Below are 24443 nucleotides of genomic sequence, written 5' to 3'. Positions count from 1 at the left end.
GTAAATGCTGTATTTTGAATGATGTCATATTTTGATCTTCTCTGTTATTAATTTGTCACTGAATAAAATGGAGAGCACCTATGCTGGTATTTTGAGCCTTGGTAAGTTGCCTTTTTAAATGCCATTACTATTACACCAAGGAAGCTAAGGATTCTCAGACGTGGTTGAGAAGAGAGATAGAGAGCAATCTAGACATGTAGGACATTGAGTATAGAGGTCAAGGCAGAATCTTAAGTCATAGAACAGCAAATACGACAGTTGAGCTAGAAAATAGTGGACACAGAGTAAGATTATGAAAAAAACTTGGAGAGGTGAGCTGGATCCCAAAGACAATGAGCTTTCAGTAATGAGCAGATGTAACTGTACAGAACACAATTATTATATATAGTATATGATGTAGAATCCTGATTCTAACATGTAAGGACTTTTACCATCTAGTTCTGGTCTTCTTTCACCTGCTATTCCTTCCTTTACAAGACTTGGCTACAGATTAGATATGGGCCTGGGGGAGGGGGGGAGGGTGAGAGTGAAGAGTTAGGAAAGACACCTAGACTGTACTTGGGTATCTGAGAAGATGATAGTGACCTCTATGATACAGATAAGGAAGTTCAGAAGAGGGGAGAGTTTAGGAAAAAGGTAAATGATTTTTTTTTTTGGATATCAAAGTCTTAGTCAGATGTCTTATCATGATGTAGAGATGATCCTCAGTTCTCAAAGGTTATGCTATAAAAGCACAACTTCTGACAGGAAGAGGAACCAAGCCAGCTATCTCTTCACTTTCCATTGGGCTGCACTCTTCTAGAATTCTTTGGACTTTTCCATCATGACTGCCTCCTTCCCCACAAATTAGACTGTAAGCTCCTTGAGAACAGGGGAAGTCTTTTTCATATCTGTATCTCCAGCACTTGCCATAGAGCCTGGCACATATTAGGTGCTTGGATTATTCCTACTATCCTTGAAAGGCTTTCTGAATGGTCCCAGCAGCAGAACATGTTGTACGTATAGTCACAGCACAAGCAGGCCTACCTCAGTAATGAATTCTTTGGCCATGACACCTCATTTTGATTTTTGTTGTTATTCATTAAAGAATTTTAAAACACTTTCAGCAGTACCATCATGAATACAATCTCAACCTAGATTCAAGAAATGAATACCCACTTAGAAATTGTGTAGCCTGCAGGTTTCTTACAGGGAAACTGGAGCCTTGGGACTCTTAAGCCAGATAAATAAAAACTCTCAATGAACTTATTAACTTCTAACTTTTAAAAGCCTGTAAATATAATGAAAGGAAATGAAAAGGATTCAAAAGAAGGCTTACTTTGTTTTCAAAAGGGTGATACAAATAAATTAAGTTTCGGGGACAACTGAGGACTCCTAAACCAAGTGTTATATGGAGTAACTCCTGAAGCAAAGTTCTAACTGAACTTGTTTTCCTTGAATTCCTTGTTTAAACCTTCTGTCAAAAAAGTGAAAATAACAGTCTTTGAGAAGTATTGTACACTTCTTGTTTTGCATATCTGGATGCCCCTTCTTAGCTGTTCAGGTAATTTCTTGTTTATTTGTTTCGATCTTAATTTGCTCTGAAACCACAATTATCATGGTTACTGTACTAAGTGTGAATTTTATTTCATGAGATTAATTTAAATGTGGTTTCTGTCCCATTTTCCTGAATACCATAAGCAAACAAAAATTATATGGAGGCCTCTAGCAAGTTCTTTGAGAAAGGCAAACAACTTTAGACAATGGGTATATTGAAGAAAAAGTAATACTGTGTAACTTCTTTCTGGCTTTAACATGTTAAAGGTGAGGATAAGCATGATAGTTTTTCAAAAAAAATTCATACAAATTATATCCATTTATATCATATAGTAGAAAAGAAGTCACTTAAATCATAGGTGTGAAGTAAATTCAGTTCAGTTCACTGAACAATTCAGAAGGTGTGTGTGTGTGTGTGTGTGTGTGTGTGTGTGCGTGTGCATGCATATACTTAAGTCATAATAGTTTCCTTAAGTTAATTCTGGTCTTCTTGTCAGTTTTAATGGCCCATATAATAAAGATAAGTAAAGGTAGAAAGACTTCCAAATATAGTGAAGAATAGGCCTGGCATGCTATGGTCCACGGGTCATGAAGAGTTGGACACGACTGAATAAATGAACAAGAACAACAAAAAGCTAGAAGTCTATTTTGGTCCTGGATTTATGAGCTGGTGCAGCTGGAGGGACTCCAGCATCTGTTTTCTCAGGTCTTTAGATCTGGAACCTCAGTATTCCATAAATGTGTGGGTAACCAGGTCCTAAGGAAACCAGCTCATGCCAGTCAGTTCATGTAAGTCTGAAAACAAAAGATACAGCTGCCAAGCTAAATCTAGATATTTTTATCATCTGCTTTGGGCATCATTTTCCCTTGGACAAGCTAGTGACACAGTGACAAAATCTTTCCAGCATTACATGACAATCATCATCTTTCCATTTATCCTTCTCATTACAACACTTTTCCTCCTTCAAAATATTCTCAAAATAATCAGCTGCTGAAGCTTGCCATTCCTACCTCCATGACATCTCTGGTATACTACCATGTTAATCCAGGCCTCAAAAACAGCCTGCTAGCAGATTTCCCTGTCTCAGATTTCTTACTACTTTAGTTCATCCTATGAAAATTCTGCCAAAGTGGTGTTTCTTAAGAGTAGAGTTGGTGATGTCACTCCTTTGATCGATCAGTCCCAGTAGCTCCCCACAATCTCTAGTGGGAAAAACAAAACAAAAATACAAACGCCTATGATTAGCTTTTAGAGTTTTGCACAACTTGGTTCCAACCTCATTGGACATTACTTCCCTTCCTGTACTCTATAATCCAGACTAAATGGCCTTCTCTATATTCTTCACACAACACACTCCAGGCTCTTTGCCTCTGCAGTTTCATTACATGGGGCCTGGAGACTGAGTATTTGGGATGGCAATATCTAGTAAATATGCTGCTCTTAATTTTTAAAGGTCTAAGTCTAGTGTCATGTCTGGATGACTGTGGGCAAAATTCTGTCTATGATAAAGGTCCTGATCTAGTAAGCTTAATCTGTTGAATTCTCAAGCCGGATTTGAGATCTGAATTTGTAGTAAAAGTAATTTACCATCTTAGTTTATGAAAGGTAGCAAGTTCTGATGTATGTCTGTTCTCAAGTTGTATGTTGCTGAGGCATTTAGTAGGTGTTAAATTCCTGGAGCCAGCAATGACATGCTGCACAGCCTCTATGTTCCTTTATAATCTATATTACATAATCCAGGCTACTTAAGGATAACCCTTTTGCAATTTCTGGGTCCACAATCTGGTCCCGAATTGCCATTACAAGCCCCTTCATTTCCACAGAAACACAGGACTGAAGGTTGAGAAAATTACACCATTACAGTCTCCTTTAATTCAGATCTTTACACATGTTGCTAAAGTTAAGCTATTATTTAGGTTAGTCAATTATTATATTCTAGGCACTGTCCTAAGCAGAAGTGATTTAAAGAAAGGCAAAAAACACAGTGACTGCCTTCAGAGCATTCATATCCTAATAGTTAATAGGGAAGACAATGCAAATAACTAGATATATAAAAGATATATACAAAGTAGATATAAGGTAATATCAGAGGGGAAGGCACTAGCAAATGAGGCAACCAAGAAATGCCTCTTGCAGCATGTGAGATTTGAACTGAGTCTTAAATACAATGTGAAACTAAGGTAGAGTGAAAAAGGCAGAGCATTCCATGCATAGATGGAGGGAGGATAGCCAGTACAAAGACCTGGAGATGAGAGACAAGAATGCCAGGTAGGAAGAACATCAAAGAGACCAGTATTGAAGGACCAAAAATTGTGTGGAGGGGAATAAATTGTAAGAAGACAGTAAAGGTAGGAAGGTACCAAGTTATGAAGATCTTTAGATGCCAAATAGAGGATGTTATATTTGTAAAATTTCTACTTCATGGAATATACCGAGTAGGGAGAAGGGTGGGTGACATGGTTAGATATATACTTTGAAAATGACTTTGGTAGCTGAGTGAAGAATGGATTAAAGGATACTGACAGAGTCCAGGGCAGAGGTGATGAAGACCTAAACTAGGGTGGTGGCTGTGTGAGAAGAGGGAAAGAGAGGTACCCATGAGAGCTGTTTTGAAGGTAGAAATGAGAAGACTGGTAAACAGATTGGATATGTGGGCTGAGTGAAAATAAGAAGTTAAGGATGACAAAAAGGTTGTAAGCCTGGGTGATCAGAAAGATGGCTGTGCCCTACCTGTATAGCCATAGGGAAATTCTATATTTGGAATTCTGTTTGGGAAAATGCTGATTTGAGATGCCTACAAGTGTATTGCCTCTGTACAAAATCTTTAAATTTCCCTTTTTTTTTTCAGAATTTTGTATTTTGAATGAAATACTAAGATGGTACAGTTTACCTCATTTTGACCATTATTAATGCTTTGCACTCCGCTGTCCCCTCTCAGGGGGCATTGCAGTTTATTAGTGATTACGAGGAATTGAGTTATTTCAACGCAACTTTTTGAGACATGCATGTTTCCCTGAAGTTTTATCTTGAAATGGCACAAGAAATTAAATCAAAATATTGTAAAATTACTAAGATATATACAAGAAATGTCAGCGGGTTTTGTGTCAGACAAGAACGTGAGATGCGTGCTCACGACGGTCCGAGCACTTCGCGACGCCACTTGAAAAGAGTGATAAGGGGAGTTTGTAGAAGAAAGGTCGGTTTTCGAACATAGCGTGCACTGTATAGTGAGATATATAATTACAAATAAACAAGTCTACATCTGGAGGAAAAGATTTTCAGAGCTGAGCTCATTTTGGTTTGAAGCTTCGAGCAGTGCACATAGATCTAACCAGTGAGAAAATCGGAAAAGTGATTCTTTTCTTAGTGAATTAATTGTTTGGTGAAAGCTATTTTGGTAAATATCATCTTGTCAGTTAGTAATAACAATTAGAAATTTTCAACCCATGCATTTATTCATATTTTTTATTAGAACAATGGCAAAGCGTCCAACCACGAATGAGTCTCATGACACAAGTAGTAGTGAAGATGAGCTCCAGATAGACTTCTATACAGACACGTTAGAAAGACTAACTGTAGAACAAAACGACAGCAGTGATAGTGATATCGTTCAACCTAGAAGGCGAGGAATTGTTCGCATAGATAGCGAAAGTGATAATAGTAGTACGGAAGAAAACACACGGCAACATGACAACGTTTCGTCAAGTGAAGAGTGGGAAGATGTTACCGAATTGGACGTTCCTCCAGCCACGATAAATTTTGATTTACACGAAGAAATAGCCGGACTACAAGTCCCGAGTAACATAAAAGAGCCCATAGACTATTTCACATTATATTTTACTGAAGAATTAGTAGACAGCATAATAAAAGAGACAAACAATTATGCCAAAGAAGAAATTGGAAAGAAACAGCTTTCCCGAAAGTCAACTTGGCACAAGTGGTATTCCAGGATTCCGCTACATTTATTCAAGAAATTATTAGAAAGAGTTCCTGATGCAAAAGGATACCACATGTTCACCGACAGGTACTATACCAGCATCCTTTTAGCGGAAGAACTGCTAAAGATGAATTGTCATCTTACTGGCACTATAAAGATAAATCGAAAAGGCGTACCAACACAAATAAAAAAACCAAAATTTTCAACCAATAAAACAGTTGCATACAGAAAGAATAATACTACGCTTCTTGCGTGGAAAGATAAAAGAATTATTACCATGCTCACCAATTATTATAACACAAACCTACAATCTACCCAGAGAACATTATGTATTGGACATATCATAACAGTCAGTAAGCCTGAAATGGTGTTAGAATATACGGCAAATATGGGTGGTGTGGATCGTGCGGATCAATACGCTTCGACATATTGTTTCCTCTGTAAATTGCTCAAATGGTGGAGGAAGTTATTTTTTGGGGGGTTGGAAATGTGTGTGATAAACTCATACATAATGTATCGCATCGAAAAACAAACAAGTAATGAAACGCCAATGACACACCACAAGTTTGTCAAGACACTCGTTGAACAATTAAAGGGCGATTTTCGTGTATCGAGAATGCGTCCATCCACATCTTCTGCAGACAATAGATTAAACAATAAACTACATATTCCCGATGTGGGACAAAGAAAACGGGACTGCATTGTGTGTTCTAACAGGAAAATACCTGGTAGCAGGCGTCAAACCACTTATTACTGTCAAACATGCACTAATCAGCCTGCAATGCATATTGGAGAGTGTTTCAAAACTTATCATACTGTACAAAATTATAAACAATAAAATATTGGGGTTTTTTGCAAATATACATTCCTCAATGTGACCCAATTCATTTAAGTCCAATATCATCATAATAAGTTACTTGGTTCCAAAATTATACTAAATAATACGAGGGTCTGTAAATGCATATTTCTGCCACAAAGTAGCATCGAGTGGCTGGTAGCCAATGTCCAGAATGGTTCGGATTGCAAAGGGTTAATGTCCACTGTTGAATAATTTGATTGGTTCTAAGCCACCTATCTATATGAGCAGATAGTCTTAATATAATCCATGGAGTTACTGGTTATTATGGACCATCTCTACCTTAGTTTCAAATCAGAAAGATTTCTAATTTTCATGCGCAAGAATTTGAAATATTACGCTATAATCATCACTATCAAGGTTAAATATGGTAATGTTAAGTCAAGCCTGGAAAAATACATCTTATATCTATAAAACTCACAAATGGAACCATTTCTAATCTCTCTTTCTAGGGGCTACTTCAACAGCTTTTAACGTATAAATATTTAAAAACAGTTTTTTAAAACACGTGTTACAAATTCAGTATTCCATAAAGGCTCAGTGAGCTTTGAGGTATTTTTAGAAATTTAATTTTCATGACAGATCACCTCCATGGTCTACCACAGTTTATTGTGTAAACACATTCATATGAAACAACACATATTGTTTATGTAGCAAATATTTTCATAAAATGTAGCAGTATGCATACCAAGAAAAATTCAACTATACTGTGGTAGACTATTAATAACTCATATTTACATACCAAAGGATTTCTTTGCCTATATCAAACTTTAAAACAGCTGAGCAAACAAAGTTAAGAATGACTAGAGGCAGGTGAGTATGAACAGGAAAGGAAAACTGAATGTGGTACAATATGGTGATCCCAGAATCTTAGAGGGAAAAGGGAATATATAGCCCAAAGGTAAGGGCCTAAAAAATGAATACCCTCTAAAACACACTAATCAGTGCTAAGTCAACCTACAGCTGAATGGCATGAGTGTTGGTAAAGTTATCTTTAAGTACAGCCCATTAAAATTTTTGACAGTTCCAACAGAGATCCCTTCCCAGCTCTATATCTATGACTCTATGGCTCTTTGTTAAGCTCTTAATATATACCAGGCACTTTACTAAGCTCCAGGGATACAGAGAAAGACAAAAACAGCTCCTGCCCTCAAGGAGCTTAAATGATCGTACTACAAGTTCTGTCATTAACTAGCCTCGTGGCCTTGGTAAAGATCACTAGATGATCCCCTCAAGCTTCAATTTTCTTAACTGTAAAATAAAGGATTAGACCAGATAGGGAGTTCTTAAGCTTTCTTTGTATCTTGGACCCTTCTGGTAATATGGCAAAAACTGATATAGCAGCTTTGGATGGTTGTTTGCAGTTGAAAAGGAGAATTGTCTCCATGCACTGAAAACCTATTTATATCATGAATGGATGATGCAACAGATGTAAAGGTATCAATGCGATTTCACAGGAAAGATATCTTATTGAGACTAATGTTAGGGAAGATATTTTACTTTGCAAACCTATTGATGATAAGGTCCCATCAAGATATATTTTCAATATAATTGATAGATTTTAAAATAAAAACCATAATGGGAAAATAATGTTGGCTTCCATGCTGATAAAACCCAATGGGTTAAAACTGTGGTCCTTCATGCAGTTTGGACAAATTAAATGTCTATGTCACTTGTGCAGAGAGATATGAGGAGCCACATACAAGTTATCAAACTGTGATAACTTTCTAAAAGACCAGAAAGGAAAGTTCTTTGCAAAATGGTATAATAATACAAGGACAGACAAATATGTAGCACTTTTCTATTATGGCAAACACTCTGAACCTTTATGTCCAAGTACTTCAAAGCATGTCTCAGTTCAAAGAAGAAATTGCTATTTTCCAAAGTGGCATAGAACATAAAAATGAAGAAAAATTATTTTATAACAAAAATACCCTCCTAAACATGCATATTAAGTAGATATTTTTGAAAAACTGTTAACTCTAAATAAATCAATAAAAAGTTCTCAAAGTCACACTTCTGCTTCTAAAAGATAAAGAGGCTCTATGAAAAATTTAGAAACATGGATAATAAATTTATAAAATAACATTTTGATGTTTTCCAACTGAAAAACAAAACAGTTGCCCTGAAAATGAAAAAGAAGTAAAAGTAATCATTTGAGAGGTCTACAGAAGTTGTTTTCCTTTTATTTAAAAGACTCAGATATTTATAAATAGGAATGGTTAAATAACCCATTTTCTTTTTCTTTTTTTAAACATTCGGGGTTAAGTAACTTGCTCAAGGTTACACAGCCAGTTATTTCTAGGCGTGGTGCTGAGTATCTGAGCCCAGATTTGATCCCCCAGTCATCCTGACATTGGAGCCGGTGCTCTTACTCGCTGTGCTACCTGGCCGCCCCAAGAATATGAAAATTCTAAATGTTATCAACATATAAATATCTGTACATTATGTTTTTATTGTATTTTTGAGATTGATTTGTTTGCCATTATAAATATTATAACAAATTTTAACTTTTATTTATTTTATTAAAGCAATTGATGGCTTATTTAATAGAGTACTGGACATGAAGTCAGGAAAACCTGGGTTCAAATTTGGCCTCAGACGCTACCAGCTATGTGACCCTGGGAAAGTCTTTCTGTCTGCCTCAATTTTCTCCACTGCAAAATGGGGATCATAATAGCACCTACCTCACAGGGTTGTTGTGAAGAAAAAATATGATCAAGTGCTATAATATCTTGAAAGCATTTAGCACAGCAAGTGCCTGGTGCTTAATAAATGTTTATTCCTTTCCCTAACACTTTAGACCTTTTACTTAAATAAATGTGATTTGCATAACTTGTTTTGTGAAAAGAGGGCATAGATGTAATGACTTTTGGTAAAAATGGAGGCATTGTTACTGAAAGTTTTAAATCCACTGATCTATCACCACTCTTCCCAACTAACCTTACTTTAAACTCTGATTTTTTTAATTGGTGATAACCACATTCTAGCTGGCCAAATGGTGCAAAGCTTTGTTAGATAAGACCAAATATTAATAAGGTAATTTTAAACAATTTTATAATTACTTTCAATAGATAAAAACATAGTTTAATCTATCTTTAAAATCTTATTAGAGCAACAACCAAGAATTATTTTTAATTAATGTATAAATTACCAATATTTCTCTGGAAATAAAAAAACAAAACAAAATCTTTAGCTATGAAGATAAAACTTGTAACTTTGCATTAGTGATGACATTACAATAGAAAACCCTTACTTTACCATGTATAAAAATTGGTGAGGTAGGCAACCTTCACCAAAAACCTTGGGTTTAAATATTTAAAAATATTTAGTTTAAGATTGCAATTTTTTTAGCATTAACTTAAAAATGTTCTAATGACCAAAGAATTGAAAGAAAATATTTGTAGTAAGGTATCAACTCTTAAAGATATCCTAAAAGTGTTGGCAAGAAAAATTTTATTCCAGATATAATTTAAAAAGAAAGTGAACAAGGAGAACAACATCTAGTCATTAACTGAAACTAAAATAATAATCTTTAGGTATTAGCATCTTTGATTTGGACACAGGAAAATTACTGACCTTTGTACTGTTTTTCATACTTTTCAGATAAGAGATGATAGCAACAACCAACACTGCAAACTCCTTTGATTTCAGATTTAGATGTAAATATCCGAAGAGTATCTGGAGCAAGATCCCCACATGTATGCAGACCTACCATAATACAATCCTTTCACAAAGAAAGAAAAGGAGAAAAAAAGTAATTTTTGTTGTTAGCAAAAAAAGAGCTGAAAAAAAGCTATTCAGATGAAAAATTTTAATTATTGAAAATTATAGAATTGTCCTAGCTTCTGTGACTACCAAATTTCCCTAGTAAGGTTTAAAAAAAAAATTGATATACTAAAATAGCCACTATACACAAACTGACAATACTGATCTGCTCTCAATATGGAATCTTTTTTCCCTCCACTAAGAATGGAGGGCAGCATCACACAGTGGAAAGAAAGAATCCTGGTTTTAGAAACAGTGGACTGGGTTTCAAATGAAGTCACTTTAATATTCTGGGTCTCACTTTCCTCATCTGTAAAGTGACAGTCGAAAAGAACGATCTCTTTCTCATTCTACATCTATGAGCTAATGATCCTACATGGGAATTTCACGATCCAATGATGATAGGTCTAGACCCTTTATGCCTGCACTTGGGACCACTGGCATTTCTATACTAGTTAGCCAGACTAGAAGCTGGGCCATAAAATGAAGCAAACAAGGTGGCTTACACATGGTAACCATCATCTAGGAGGGCTCTGCACCTTCTTTGCTACACAGAGTCTTAGATAGATGCCCAGAGCATCTAAAGCTTAAGTGACCTGCACAGATTCAGTATGTAGGTGTCAGACCTTTGAACATAAGATATGAATATAATATGGAGTGCTAATTTTCCCTCTATATTAAATAATGTAAAATATGCAAAAATTGTTCCCTAAAGTACATTTTTCCTTCTGACTGGTTAATTAATTTGAGACCAATTGATTCAGGACTTAATGTTTATCTCTTACTATCTTCATATTCTCTCTGTCGGTCTCTCTCTCTCACACACACACACACTCACACACATTTAATTTAGTACCATCCAAAGTGAGCTGACTTAATGAAGTATTTAAAAGACCAATCATAAGGCAATCTCAGGACTGATACCATATGGCTACCATTAGAATCAGTCCCAGGATATTACAGTTGTTAGTGTTAAAAGGGCACTTATATGTTATCCAGCCCAACACCTTCATTTTACAAATTTAGAAACTGAGTCCCAGAAGGTCATTTCAGTTACCCCATGGTTTTGCACAGCCGTTACTCATCCAGTTCTTGTTTTTTTTGTTGTTGTTCAGTCATTTTCACTCGCATCTGCCTCTTTTAACCCCTTTTCAGATCACACACAGAAATACTTTACTATTTTCTTCTCCAGTGGATTAAAGCAAACAGAGTTTAAGTGACTTGCCCAGGGTCACACACACACAAAGATAGGAAGTGTCTGAAGTTAAATTTGAACTCAAGAAGATGGGTCTTCCTACTCTGCCAACAATAGAGTTTGTTTTATTTTATCCTGTAACTAAAGAGGAACCACCAAAAGTTTCTAAGCAAGAAAGTGACATGATCAGACTTATGTATTAGGTAAAGTTACCTTGGCAACTTTGTGAAGTAGGTACTGCAAAGGGAAAATTGGGGGGTCTCAAACTGGGAAAAATATTTCAATATAATTGGCTTTCTTTATATACCTATGTATTTCATTTTATGTATTTAAAAACATTATCCCAAGGAGCGGTCTATGGACTTTGCCAGATTACCAAAGCAGTCCACAAAACAAAACAGGTTAAGAATCCCTGAGTGAGAGGCTGGGAGAACAAGAGGGATCAGTAAAAATGTTATTGCAATAATCCAGGTGAGAAGTAACGGGGGAACTGAATGGGGACAATGGCAGTGTAAATGAACAGGGTCCACTGAGAGAGATATTGAGGAGGTAGAATAAACATGACTTGGCAAGTGGGGAGTGAGGAAAGGGAAAGAATCAAAGATTATTGAGGTTTCAAGCCTCAAACAACTGAGGTACTTTAGTTTTCAAGTTTGATTTAAGGGACCTAGAATCAATACATTCTCCATAGAAGGTCCTGTACTCTAGAAAGCGCTCCTATCAAACTGAGGCTTACAGGACCCAAGAAAGACTAATTTAGATTTCTTTTCCTCTGGCTTTTTTTAAATTAAACCAGTGATAATTTATCATAAGACTTATGTACTCTATATTTTTAATTGCAAACTTTTTTAAACTACTATGAATTTTAATAAAATATTTAACTACCTCCAGATCTGTAATGATGTCACAAAGTTCAGATTCTGCAGTGATGTAAGAGGTTAAAGGTGAATAAATGCTTGATTCATTTGACTCCTTTGCTTGGTCCTTGATGGTCACTGTTTTTTTCTTCTCTTTGTGTTCTTTAGAAAGTTCCCCATAGTCCTTAGTGGCTAGAGAATCAAGTTTGATGGCATCAACAGGCAAAACATTTAAAAGAGTTGATCTATTTTCCAGAATGAAGCTGCCAGCTCTTTGTGGCACAGAATCAGTGTGATTTTCCATTTGCCTTGTGACATCAGAAATTACAGCATCTGTGAAATCTGACAAAACTAAATCTGAAACAGGTCTCTTGTCTTCATTTGTAAGACTATTGTTTATACTTAAAAGCTTTTCTTTGATATTTGTTTTACATTTCTGTTCTTCTTGGGCTGTACTTTCTTCTGCCTTTTCTAACACCTGACCACTGATATGTGCTTTTGACCGAGTTTGATAGACTCTCCAGTGTTTCTTCAATTTCCTGTTTCTTTCCTTTGCTCCATGAGTATTGACATTTGAGGAATCAATTCCATAAACTTTTAAGCCATATTGCATGGATAGAAAGGAGCTTAGATAGCCTTTACCCGAGCCAAGGTCAATCACCTAAAGTAAAGAAAACAGTTGAAATGAAAAATAGCTTGTACTATCCCAACAAACATTTTTCAATCAAAGGTTAGAGTTTCTAAAAGAAGAGAATGAGAGTTTTACATATATGGATTCAATAATTTCCTTAAGTATTATAACACAGGTAGATCATACTAAATTGTGACTTCTGGTTGCAAGTTATAAACTAATAAAAGATTTAGATTTTAACATGAATTTCATGAAAAGCAAGTGGCTAAATATAGAAATATAGTAAAATCTTTATCTGACTTCTTTATACTTATATAAAAATTAAACATAGTTAAATCATAACAAATATTAGTCATTCTAGCTAAATGTAGTACATATAGATTTAAAACATATCAGTCATAGGTCTTCATAACTTTAATGTTAATCCCCAAAAGAATAGATTTGTCCAATTCAAAGGTGGAAACATCTTTTGTTCTTTCCACGTATGATGGAACTCTATTGATTTTTATTTTTAGTTCATTGATCCTGCTCTTCTAAAGAATCAACACAGGTGTTATTCTTAGCTTGTGGTATAAGAACTTGTTTTTTTTTTTTTTAAGTAGATAACCATTTCAATATAATTGGTTTTCTTTATAATCCTATATATTTTATTTTGTGCATTTAAAAATATTATCGAGAAGCAGTTCATAGGTTTAGCCAGACAGCCCAAAGGGGTTTATGACTCCAAAAAGCTTAAGAATCCCTACTTCAGACCGTTTCCAGAATTATCAACACATAGATGTGAAGGACAAAGTCAGAGGTCAGTGCAGTCTGGACTTTGGGACCCAGTAAGTGGGAGTGCGTTGGCTTTTGCCCCTGGGGTGAGAAGTCTCTGAGACACCTGGCACAACCAGCCAGCACCATGTGGCAGCTTCAGCTCTTGGCCTGCATAGTGGAGGGGGACCAAGTGACCAGTCTGAGGGGTAATTGCTCTTGCTTTAACCTACTTGGATATGGATTGCAGTCTAGGGTGGAGGTCCTGGGGTGTGTGTCCAGCTTGCCAGACTGTGTGGAAGCCTCAGAGAGGACACTGGTCTAATACCTCCAGCAGCTGAGAAAACCCCAGCATTTGGGACTAAATCCCCCCTGTCTGGTGGCAGAGTCCTACTGTGACAAAAAGCCCTGGGGTCGAGTGACTGAGGGGCGACATGACCAGGCAAAGGAAACAAAGCAGACAGAAGATTCCAACATTAGACTCCTATTTTGGGGACAAAAAGGAACAAAGCATGGAACAGGAGGAAGACAGTGAAGTCAGAACTCCTGCACCAAAAGCTTCAAAGGGAAAATAGGAGCTGGTTACAGGCCAAAGAGGACCTTAAGAAGCAAATAAGAGACGTGGAGGAAAAATTGGGAAGAGAAATGAGAACAATGCAAGGAAATTACTAAATGAGAGTCAACAGCCTGACTGAGGAAAATAACACCTCAAAAAACAGACTAACTCAACTGGCAAAAAAGGCTCAAAGAGCCAATGAGGAAAGGAATGCCTTAAAAAGCCGAATTTACCGAGATGGAAAAAGAATCTCAAAAGCTCACTGAGGAGAATCATTGCTTCAGAATTAGACTGGAACAAATGGAAGCTAATGACTTTATGAGAAATCAAGATGCTGTTAAACGGATCGAAACAAATGAAAGAATAGAAGACAATGTGAAATATCTCATGGGAAAAACCACTGATCTGGAAAATAGATCCAGGAGAGATAATTTTAAAATTATTGGACTACCTGAAAGCCATGATCAAAGTAAGAACCTAGAAATCATCCTCCAAGAAATTCTCAAGGAAAATTGCCCTGATGTTTTAGAACCAGAGGACAAAATAGAGGTTGAAAGAATCCACTGATCACCTCCTGAAAAAGATCCCCAAAAGAAAACTCCTAGGAATATTATAGCCAGGTTCTGAAATTCCCAGATTAAGGAGAGAATATTACAAGCAGCCAGGAAGAAACAATTTAAATATTGTGGAAACACAATCAGGATAACCCAGGATCTGGCAGCTTCTACACTGAGGAATCTTGGAATATGATATTCTGGAGGTCAAAGAAGCTGGGATTAAAACCAAGAATCACCTACCCAGCAAAACTGAGTATCATGTTTCAGGAGAAAATATAGAATAGAGGACTTTCAAGCATTCTTGATGAAAAAACCAGAGTTGAATAGAAAATCTGACATTCAGATAAATTCATTCAGAGAAGTTAAACAGGGAAAAGAAATCATAAGGAACTTATCAAAGTTGAACTATTAACATTATTACATGGAAAAACAATAATTGTAACTGATGAAACTTTTTTCAGTATGAAAATAGTTGAAGGGAATAGAAATATATATATATATATATATACATACACATATATGTCTATACAGGAGGGTATATGGGCATAACAATACATATGTGAATGTGTGCATATATGTTTATAGATATACACAGATAGAGGGCACAGGACCAATTTAATAGGAAGGGATGATACTTAAAAGGTGAAATTAAGAGGTGAGAGAGGAATATAATGAGAGGAGATGGGAAGAGACAGAATGGGGCAAACAATCTCATATAGAAGAGGCAAGGGGAAATGGTTACAATGGAGAGGAAGAACAGGAAGGCAAAAGGGAATGGGTCAACCTTATTCTCATTGAATTTGGCTTGGGGAGGGAATGAAATACACACTAAATAGGGTATCTCACCCTACAGGAAAGTAGGAGGGAAGGGGATGAGAGGGGGGATGATGGAAGGGAGGCTAGCCTATGGGGAAGCGAAGTTGGAAGCACCCACTTCTGAAAAGGGACGGGATCAAAGTAGAGAACAGAACAAGTGGGAGGTGGGATAAGAGGGAGGGAAATATAGTCAGTCTTTTACAATATATCTACTATGTTATTGTTTTGCATTAGCTACACATGTACAACCTATACTGAACTGCTTATCTTCCCAGTAAGGGTGGGTGACAAGGGAGGAAGGGAATGAATCTGGAATTCAAAGTTTTAAAATCAAATGTTTAAATACAGATATACTATTATTAATACTATTTTACATGTAATTGGGAAATAAGATATACAGGTACTGAGGCATAGAGATCCACCATGCCCTACTGGAAAAATCGAAAAGGGTATGGGAGAAAATATGGGAGAAAGCAGAGTGGAGGAGGGGATATCCTGTGGGACTGCTATTTTGGGGCGGTGGGTAGGGGAACAATGGGGAGAAAATTTGTAACTCAAAATCTGGCGGAAATGAATGATGTAAATCAGAAGTTAATAAAGCATTTGAAAAATGAAAAAAAAAAGAATTCCTACTTCAAGAAAACACATTTACATAAATATCCTACTCTCAGCTCATTCTCATTATTTATATTACTATATTGGCTATTTATGCAGCCCCAACCCTGGATCCAAATCACATCATCTATATCACTAAAGGAAGAGAAGTGGCATTACTCTAATTCTGGTTCAATTTAAAGGTCTGTTTCCAATTTAACTAAGTGACAATCAATTACACAGACATAAATACCTACCTGAGAGTACTGTTGTCTGTAGATAAAAAAGAAGTTAAACAAAGCTCCTTATCTACATCACTGATTCTTAAATCTCTGGGGATGCTAATCAACTAACTGCATAAAAAGAGCACACTTTTAAGACCTGCCCATTTGAAAACTTAAATAATTTTATATTTAAGATTTTATAAAGAATTTCATAACACCTTTAAGATAACACGAGAATGCCTGATGATAATAAAAGCTGGGTTTAGAATGACTGATTTAGGATCTTAGGATCTAAAACAGACAAAAATGAAAGTGACAAGCCAATAAACAAACTGTATGGGATACAAAGGACACTAAATCAGGAATAAATTAAGATGGAAAATGATATGCACTGGAGATGGATTCCAACACTACTCCAGTTACTCTGACCACACCACACTTTAGCGGTACAGCCTAATTTGTAGTATCTTTTGGTTGGTGCCTTGAAACATTCCTGTTTCAACAAAAACAAAAATTCTGAGTCTCAATCTCATTTAAAACTCTTGCCAAGTCAAGTTCAGAGATTCAGGGAGGTTGTTAGTTCTTTGGAAACAGAGCCTATGATGTATCCATCTTTGTACCTGTCATATTTACCACAGTGCCTTGTAGAAAATGGCAAGTTAATAAATATTATTTTGAAAGTATGTGATGTAAGACAAAGATAACTAGATGTAGGAGTAGTATATACTTAACAGATACTAGCCATGCCTCCTCCCTGCCCCCCACACCAAGAAAAAGGCAATAAAAAGAAGTAGAAGAAAATACATTTCAGTCTATACTCTGAGTTCATCAGTTCTCAATGTGGATGTACAAAACATGTTTCATCATAAGTCCTTGGAATAGTGATTGATCACTGTAATGTTTAGAGTTACCAAGGCCTTCAAAATTTATTATTTTTATAATAATACTGCTGCTGCTGTATAAATTATTCTCCTGATTCTGCTTTCTTTACTCTCCATCAATTGATACAAGTCTTCTCAGGATTTTCTGAAACCATTCCCTTCACCATTTCTTACAGCATAAAGCATTCAAACACACTCATATACCATAATTTGTTTAGCCATTCATCAATTGATGGGCAGCCTCTGTGTTTCCAACTCTTTGTCAACACAAAAAGAACTTCTATGTATTTGTACATATAGGTCCTTTTTCTCTTCCTTGGATCTCTTTGGATATAAACCTAGTGGCAGTGTCAAGGCATGCAGTTTAAGAACTTTTGGGTATAGTTCTAAATTGCTTTCCAGAATGGCCAGACCAGTTCATAGCTCAACCAACAGTGTATTAGTGCACCTATTTTCCCACAATCCACTTCAAGCATTTGTCATTTTCCTTTTTTTGTTTTCTTAGTCAATCTGATAGGTGTGAGGTGGTCCTTAAGGTTGTTTTAATTTGTTTTTCTCTAGTTAGTAGTTATTTAGATCTATTAGCACATGGCTATTGATAGCTTTGGGGCAGCTAGGTGACTCTGTAAATAGAGTGCCAGGCCTGGAGTCAGGAAGACTCATCTTCCTAAGCTCAAATATGGCCTTAGACACTTACCAACTGTGTGACCTTGGCCAACTCACTTAATCTCATTTGCCTCAGTTTCCTTATCTGTAAAATGAGTTGATGAAGGAAATGCCAAACTATTCTAGTAATTTTGCCAAGAAAATCCCAAATAGGGTCACAAAGAGTCAGACATGATTGAAAAATGATAAACAACAAAAATCAATAGCTTTTTTAAAGGAGTGAGGGGAGGAAAGTGAATGTGATCCATAAGCTAAGGGCCTGTGAAATAGATGTTTGGCAAAATCCTGGGACAGGGGTGGGGAACCTGCAGTCCTCAAGTTCAGCCCTTTGACTGAATCCAAATTTCATAGAACAAATCCCCTTGGGGGGAATCCTCTGTCCTAGGAAGTATAATTAAAGAGATGACTTGTGACTCTCTCTATGAAGAGAACTCTCAGATATATCTATCTAATCCAGGAGTGGGGAACCTCTGGTCTTCTAGGTCCTTAAATGTGGCCTTTTGACTGAATCCAAATTTTACAGAACAAACTCTTATCTCTCCTGAGTTCCAATCCCACATTAGTCAATGCCTTTTGGACAGGTCTTAAACCCAGCTGAGCGCAACAAATAATTCATGTTTTTCCCCCCTACAAACCCATCCTTTTTCCAAACTCTCTGTTACTGTCCAGGGCAGCTAGGTGGTACAGTGGATAGAGTACTACACCTGGAGTCAGGAAGACATGAATTCAAACCCTGCCCCGGACACTTAATAGCTGTGTGAGCTTAGGCAAGGCACTTAACATCTGTTTGCCTCAGTTTTCTCATCTGTAAAATGGGAATAATGATAACACCTACTTTCCAGGGTTATCAAGGATCAAGTGAGATAATAACTGCAAAGCATTTAGCACATGGCACATAGTAAGTGCTATAAAAATGTCAGCTAGTGTTATTATAATGATTATCTTTCCAGTTACCCAAGTATACAATTTCGGTTATCATCCTCCACTTCTCATTCACTCACTCCACATCTCCATTCAGTTGAAGATCCTGTCCTTTCTCTTTCCATACAAATCCACATCTCTTACATTTATACACTTATTTCTGTTCACATAATTAACACTCAAGTTTAGACTCCAGTCACCTCTCACCGTATCCTCCTAACTGGCACCTCAAGCCTTTCCTCACTCCAATAAATTCTCTACACAGCTGTCACAATGATTTTTCTAACGTACAGGTTTGACCATGCCTGCCTACACCAGATGCCACTGGTGCCCTGTTATTCCCAGGATCAAACATAAATGTGGCTCTGGTATTTAAAAGGCTTCGCAAACTTGCACTTCCTATCTTTCCAGTACTGTGGTTTGGCTTTTTTTTTTTTTAGTCAAGGATTTGGCTAACAGCTGTGGCATGATCATCATAATTTCTGAGACCAAAAGCCATGAAGGGAGAGATAATACACAGGCTAACAGTAGGATCCAAAAATATTCTGGAAGGCTACATCATTTGGTCAAATCTATTAAAATTTAATAACCATAAATGTTAAGTCTTACACTTGGGTTAAAAAAAACTTCAAAAGACAAAGTGTGGAAAGAATGGTTAAACAGAAAGTTGTCTGGAAAGGATCTGGGAGTTTCAGGGGCCTGTTCAATATGAGCCAATAGTGTGCTAGGAAAGCCAAGAAGCTAATTCTCTCTTGGCCTCCAATGAGGAAGCGCATTTCCAGGAATAAGAATGTTAGACTCCTGTGATACTCTGCCATGGCTGGGCCACATTTGGAGCATTATATTTGGTTCTGAGTATTCAGGAAGAACACTGATAATCAATCAATAAACATTAAGCACCTATGATGTAACAGGCACTTTGCTGGGGATATAAGACAGGCAAAAGACTGTCCTTGCTCTCAAGGAGCTCACAAACCTAATGGGGGACAACAACCAACAAAATAAGTAAGCTCTATCCAGGATAAATAGGAAATAACTAACGGAGGGAAAGCACTGGAATTAAGAGGGCATCCTGCAGAAGACAGGATTTCAGCAGGGCCTTAAAGGAAGCCAGGGAAGCCTGTGGGTGGGTGGGGGTGAAGAGGGAGAGTATTCCAGGGATGGGGGGCAGTCAGAGAAAGTACAACAGAGTTTTCAAAGGAAGGCAGTGAAGATGGTGAAGGGTCTTGTGATCATACTTCTTGTGGAGACAGTGTGCAGGTTTGAGCATGAATCTCTCTCCTTGGATGAACTCTGCACAATTTCTCCCCCTCCCCTGGGCTCTCTGTCTACTTGATTTTCCCCCTTGTGGAGACTTCTCGCTTCCCCTGACCCCCTTTTCACGTTTATCCCCTTTCTCTCTGCTCAAATAGCCACTACCCTAGCTAAAATCTTCAACACATGCTGCCTGGACTGTTGAAACAGCCTCCTAATTGATCTACCTGACTCTAATCTCTCCCATGCTAGGTAATGTTTAGCCTAGAGATGAGTAAGAGGGGAAATGAAAGCTATCTTCATGTATTTGAAAGAATTTTATTCTAAAGAAGAATGAAACTTGTTCTTTTTGATCACAGGAGAGCAATGAGAGGAGAGAGCCCAATTACGATTTGGTGCTGGGAAAAACTTACCAATTAAAGCTATACAAAAGTAGAATGAGTTGCTTTGTAAAGAAACTAGGAAGCACAGTGGATATGGAGAGAAAGCTGAACCTGGAGTCAGGAAAACCTTAGTACAAATCTGGCCTCAGACACTTATTACAAGCTGTGTGACCCTGGGCAAGTCACTTAATGTCTGTCTGCCTCAGTTTTCTCCTCTGTAAGAGGGGGACAATAATACCTCTCAGTGTTGTGAGGGTAAAATGAGACCATACCTGTAAAGTGCTTTGCAGACCTTAAAGTGATAGATCAATGTCAACTAGTTATTATCTGGAACATAGTGTGTTCATCCTTATTGGATATCTTCAAACAAAGGCTTGATGTCTACTCAACAATTATGTGGTAGGAGGGATTATTTTTCAAGTAAGGTTTTGGAATCACTAGATCAGGGGATTATTAACTTGGGGTCTGGGAAACTGATGCAGACATCAATAGACAGATAGATGGGCATGTAAGAACTTATTGAGAATCAAACTGAATCAATCTACCACATTCCCTACAAATGGTTATCTTGTCTTTGCTTGAAGACTTGCAACGAAGAGGAACTGAGTAATTCCTGAGGCAGTCTATTCTACTCTTGGATAGCTTTAATTGCTTAGAAAGCTCTTCCTTCAGAGCTAAAATCTGCCTCCTTGCAATTTCCACCTTCTAGTTTCTAGTCACCCTGTCTGGTGCCAAGCAGAACACATTTAATCCCTCTTCCATATGGCATTCTTTCTTGATGACTCAATACAAATACTTGATGGCCTTTCTCTTTCAACTTTCCTAGATGTATATTCCCTCCAAAGCATATTTCCAAGGCTGTTCTAGTCACAGCTGGTTCTGTCAAAGCTCCAACCCTAATGGAATACCCAGGCTCCAAAATATTTCAGGCTTGGACTGACTCTCATCTGGACATCTTCAACTTCTTTTAGGATCTGGTCATACATCTTCCTATTTCAAAGATCTTCTTTATCCCTTAGTTAAGGACTTGGATTCCAAAATGGGGTTGTTTATCTAGTCTAAAACCCTAATTTTAAAGATGGGGAAATCAAGGATCTGCCCAAAGTCACAGAACTCATAACTATCATAGCCAGAACCAGAACCCAGATCTCTAGGGCTTTTAACACTACACAATACCACCTTCCCTAGTCGAAAAAGCTGGGCTCTAGTCTTGCTCCTGTTATTAACTTGCAAATCACCTTCTATGGACCCCAACTTCCTCTGTTGAAAATGAAGGAGATAGGGGCAGCCAGGTGGTGCAGTGAATAAGAGCACTGGCCCCAGAGTTGGGATGACCTGGGATCAAATCTGGGCTCAGACACTTAGCACCCACCCAGAAATAACTGGCTCTGTAACCTTGAGCAAGTTACTTAACCCCAATTGCTTAAAAAAAAAAAAGAAAATGAAGGAGATGGATTGTGTCTCTACTATGCTTTTCAGCTTTACAAATTCCTTTCTTTCCTTAGACATCAACATATCTAGATTTATCACTTCTTATTTGCTATTTCATCATGGTGTAGACATTTTATTGTCTCTTTTAAAGATTTATTCCTAGACTAATCTTATCACAAGACAGAAAAGAAAAAAGTTTCTTGACCTCAAACTCAGGGAGGAACAAAAGTAAGGAAGGTAGGGTATACTATGGCATATCTGTCTTGCAATAGCTTCAACAAGATATGGGACAGAGACAGCTCCTACTAAAACCTGACCCTCCTAAAGTCTTTCTCGCCTGTATATATGTTCTCTGTTGTCTTTACTTTATAAGCTTTCTTCCATGTATCAAGGAAGGAGACTTCAGGTCTCTATTTTAACCTCTCTCCCAGTACAGCAATCTCTCCCACATCCTGACTGACAAATGAGAATGAAGTTATCACAGAAATACTGCTGGTGACAGGGAGTTTGCTACAACATAGGGAAATCTATTATTAAATCAGACTCTAAGATTAAACCTGTCTCCTATACACATATGCATAAGTGCGTGCACACATACACGCATTCATATAGATACCTTTTTATGCCTTTTTGGGTCACACAAAGTAAAACTGTTCTCTTTGCCAAAGAAGAGGTGGTATACCCCTACACTACTTGGGGTGTAGCAGCAGGCTTGGGACACTACACCATGTTGCCTCTGGAGTTGGGCTGAATGGATTCAAGTATCCTTTGAACCTACCAAGACGACTATCTTACATCCCAATCTAAGAGAAAAAAATATCCATACACTAGAAAGGCTTCCTGAGAGGTAGGTGTGCCCTCCCTCAATTACACCTCATTTCCCTCTTGTCTTGCTCTTGAGTCATAGGAAAGTAATTAGTTTAACAGCAGTATATAAGAGGGGGCATCTAGGATGGTTGAGTGGATAGAGCATTGGGTCTAAAATCAAGAAGGCCTGAGTTCAAATCCAATCCTTTTCACAGGCCTCAGACACTTACCAGCTGTGTGATCCTGGGCAAATCACTTAATTTCTGTTTGCCTTAATCCACTGCAGGAGGAAATGGCAAACCACTCCAGTATCCTTACCAAGAAAACCCCATGGACAGTATGGTTCATGGGGTCACAAAGAGTCAGACATGAATGAATGACTGAACAACAAAAATATATAGAACCTCCTTATTCTAATCTATTTTGAAGAGGAAGACCATCTCAGACATTCTGCAATGGACTGAGGGTCAAATGACCTGGGTTCTATTTCTATCTCTTGTAGAGAGCTATATGAATTGGGCAAATCACATTATCTCCCTCTGCCATAACTACCTCTTCTGTAAAAAGGGGTAGGGGAAAAGGGTACACTATATCAGCAGTTCTCAAACTTTTCTGCTCTCAGGATTCCTCTACACTTAAAAATTAGTGAGGACCTCCCTCCACTAGCATTATAGGTCCTGGATGAAGGAGGTGACCATAGATGTCGAGAAGAATGTGTTCAGAGGCCTTTAGAGAACAAATGCAAAAGAATTTAGTGAATGACTAAAAATAAAAGATGAAGGAAATAGGTAAGGTATAGAAAACTCTAACCTTCTATATCATATGGTAGCAGGTCTGGAGTCTGAGGAAAAGAAATACAACTGGATATATAATCTTGGGAATCATCACCAACTGGCAACAACTGAATTACTGAAAACTGATGAACTATTTGAGAAAATGAATACTGAATGACAAAGCAAAAAGTTCAGGATTGAGCCTCAGGGAATATAATGAATTCAACTCAACTAACTGAAAAACATATATAAGTCCCTAACTTGAGTGACTTTTCCCCCCTATCAACAGCTTTGCTTGATTTTAATTCTAAGAATATCAAGCCTCCCTCAGGATAAAATGATCACCTGAAATATCATCACCAAGCAGACTGACTCAGCTTTTGATAAGCAACACTTTAGCTGCCTCAAAGGCCTCTCTCCTCTAATGGGAAGGCTGGGGGGTGGAGCAAGAAGGAATTGCATGGCTAGTTAATTAGAAAATCTCTTATGGAGTGATTACAGCTATACTTTCAAGAGGGAAAGAACAAGTTAGGAAGAGGGGAGTTTTTTGATATGGATTAGCTTGAGAAATGGCCCAAGGTTCTAAGTAAGAATGGTGAATGTGTGATGGGCAGAATAGAGAATCACCTGGGGGCTTGTAGTAGGAAATGTCAAGGTTAAATATTCAAGAACTGCTTGGTGGAAAAGTTTATATCATCTGGTAAGGATATTGATCTTGGGAAGGTCAACAAAGAGTCAGAGAAAGGTTTTAGAGAAAAGTGATGATGTGGTCAGAGCCGTGACTGAGAAAAATGATCTCAGTGGTGTGGTGCTGGAAGCAGTGAGTCTAATGAGGATAAAATTACAATCATACAGCCAGAAAACACCTTCAGACACATTATTCCCTCTGCTCAGGAACACCCTTTTCCACAAACTTCACCAAGCAGTCTTCTGGTCTGTGTCAAAAAACCTTCTCAAACTCTACCCCTCCAAAGCCTACAATGGCTATGTGAAACAGGAATGACATTTTTCCTTTCCATTCAAGAAGGTTTCACTCTCATTTCCAG

General features: G+C 37.4%; 1 protein-coding gene across 2 annotated transcripts in view; it reads right to left on the bottom strand.

Annotated features, from left to right (window-relative positions):
- The window catches only part of METTL25 (methyltransferase like 25), a 151679-nt gene that overhangs the window by 75264 nt on the left and 51972 nt on the right, over positions 1–24443 (bottom strand). For both annotated transcript variants that reach the window (XM_069095094.1, XM_069095093.1), the window contains exons 4-5: positions 12179–12811; positions 9910–10057 (exon numbers count right to left, since the gene is read on the bottom strand). In XM_069095094.1, the coding sequence (XP_068951195.1) occupies positions 9910–10057; positions 12179–12811 (781 nt within the window). The remainder of the gene's footprint in view (positions 1–9909; positions 10058–12178; positions 12812–24443) is intronic.

This window comes from Petaurus breviceps, unplaced genomic scaffold (assembly GCF_028583685.1).
Source record: "Petaurus breviceps papuanus isolate PSGF00001 unplaced genomic scaffold, PetGlider_PUasm1.0 225, whole genome shotgun sequence".
NCBI lineage: Eukaryota > Metazoa > Chordata > Mammalia > Diprotodontia > Petauridae > Petaurus > Petaurus breviceps.
The sequence above is the reverse complement of the archived record's forward strand: the minus strand, read 5'-3'. Positions and strand labels throughout refer to the sequence as shown.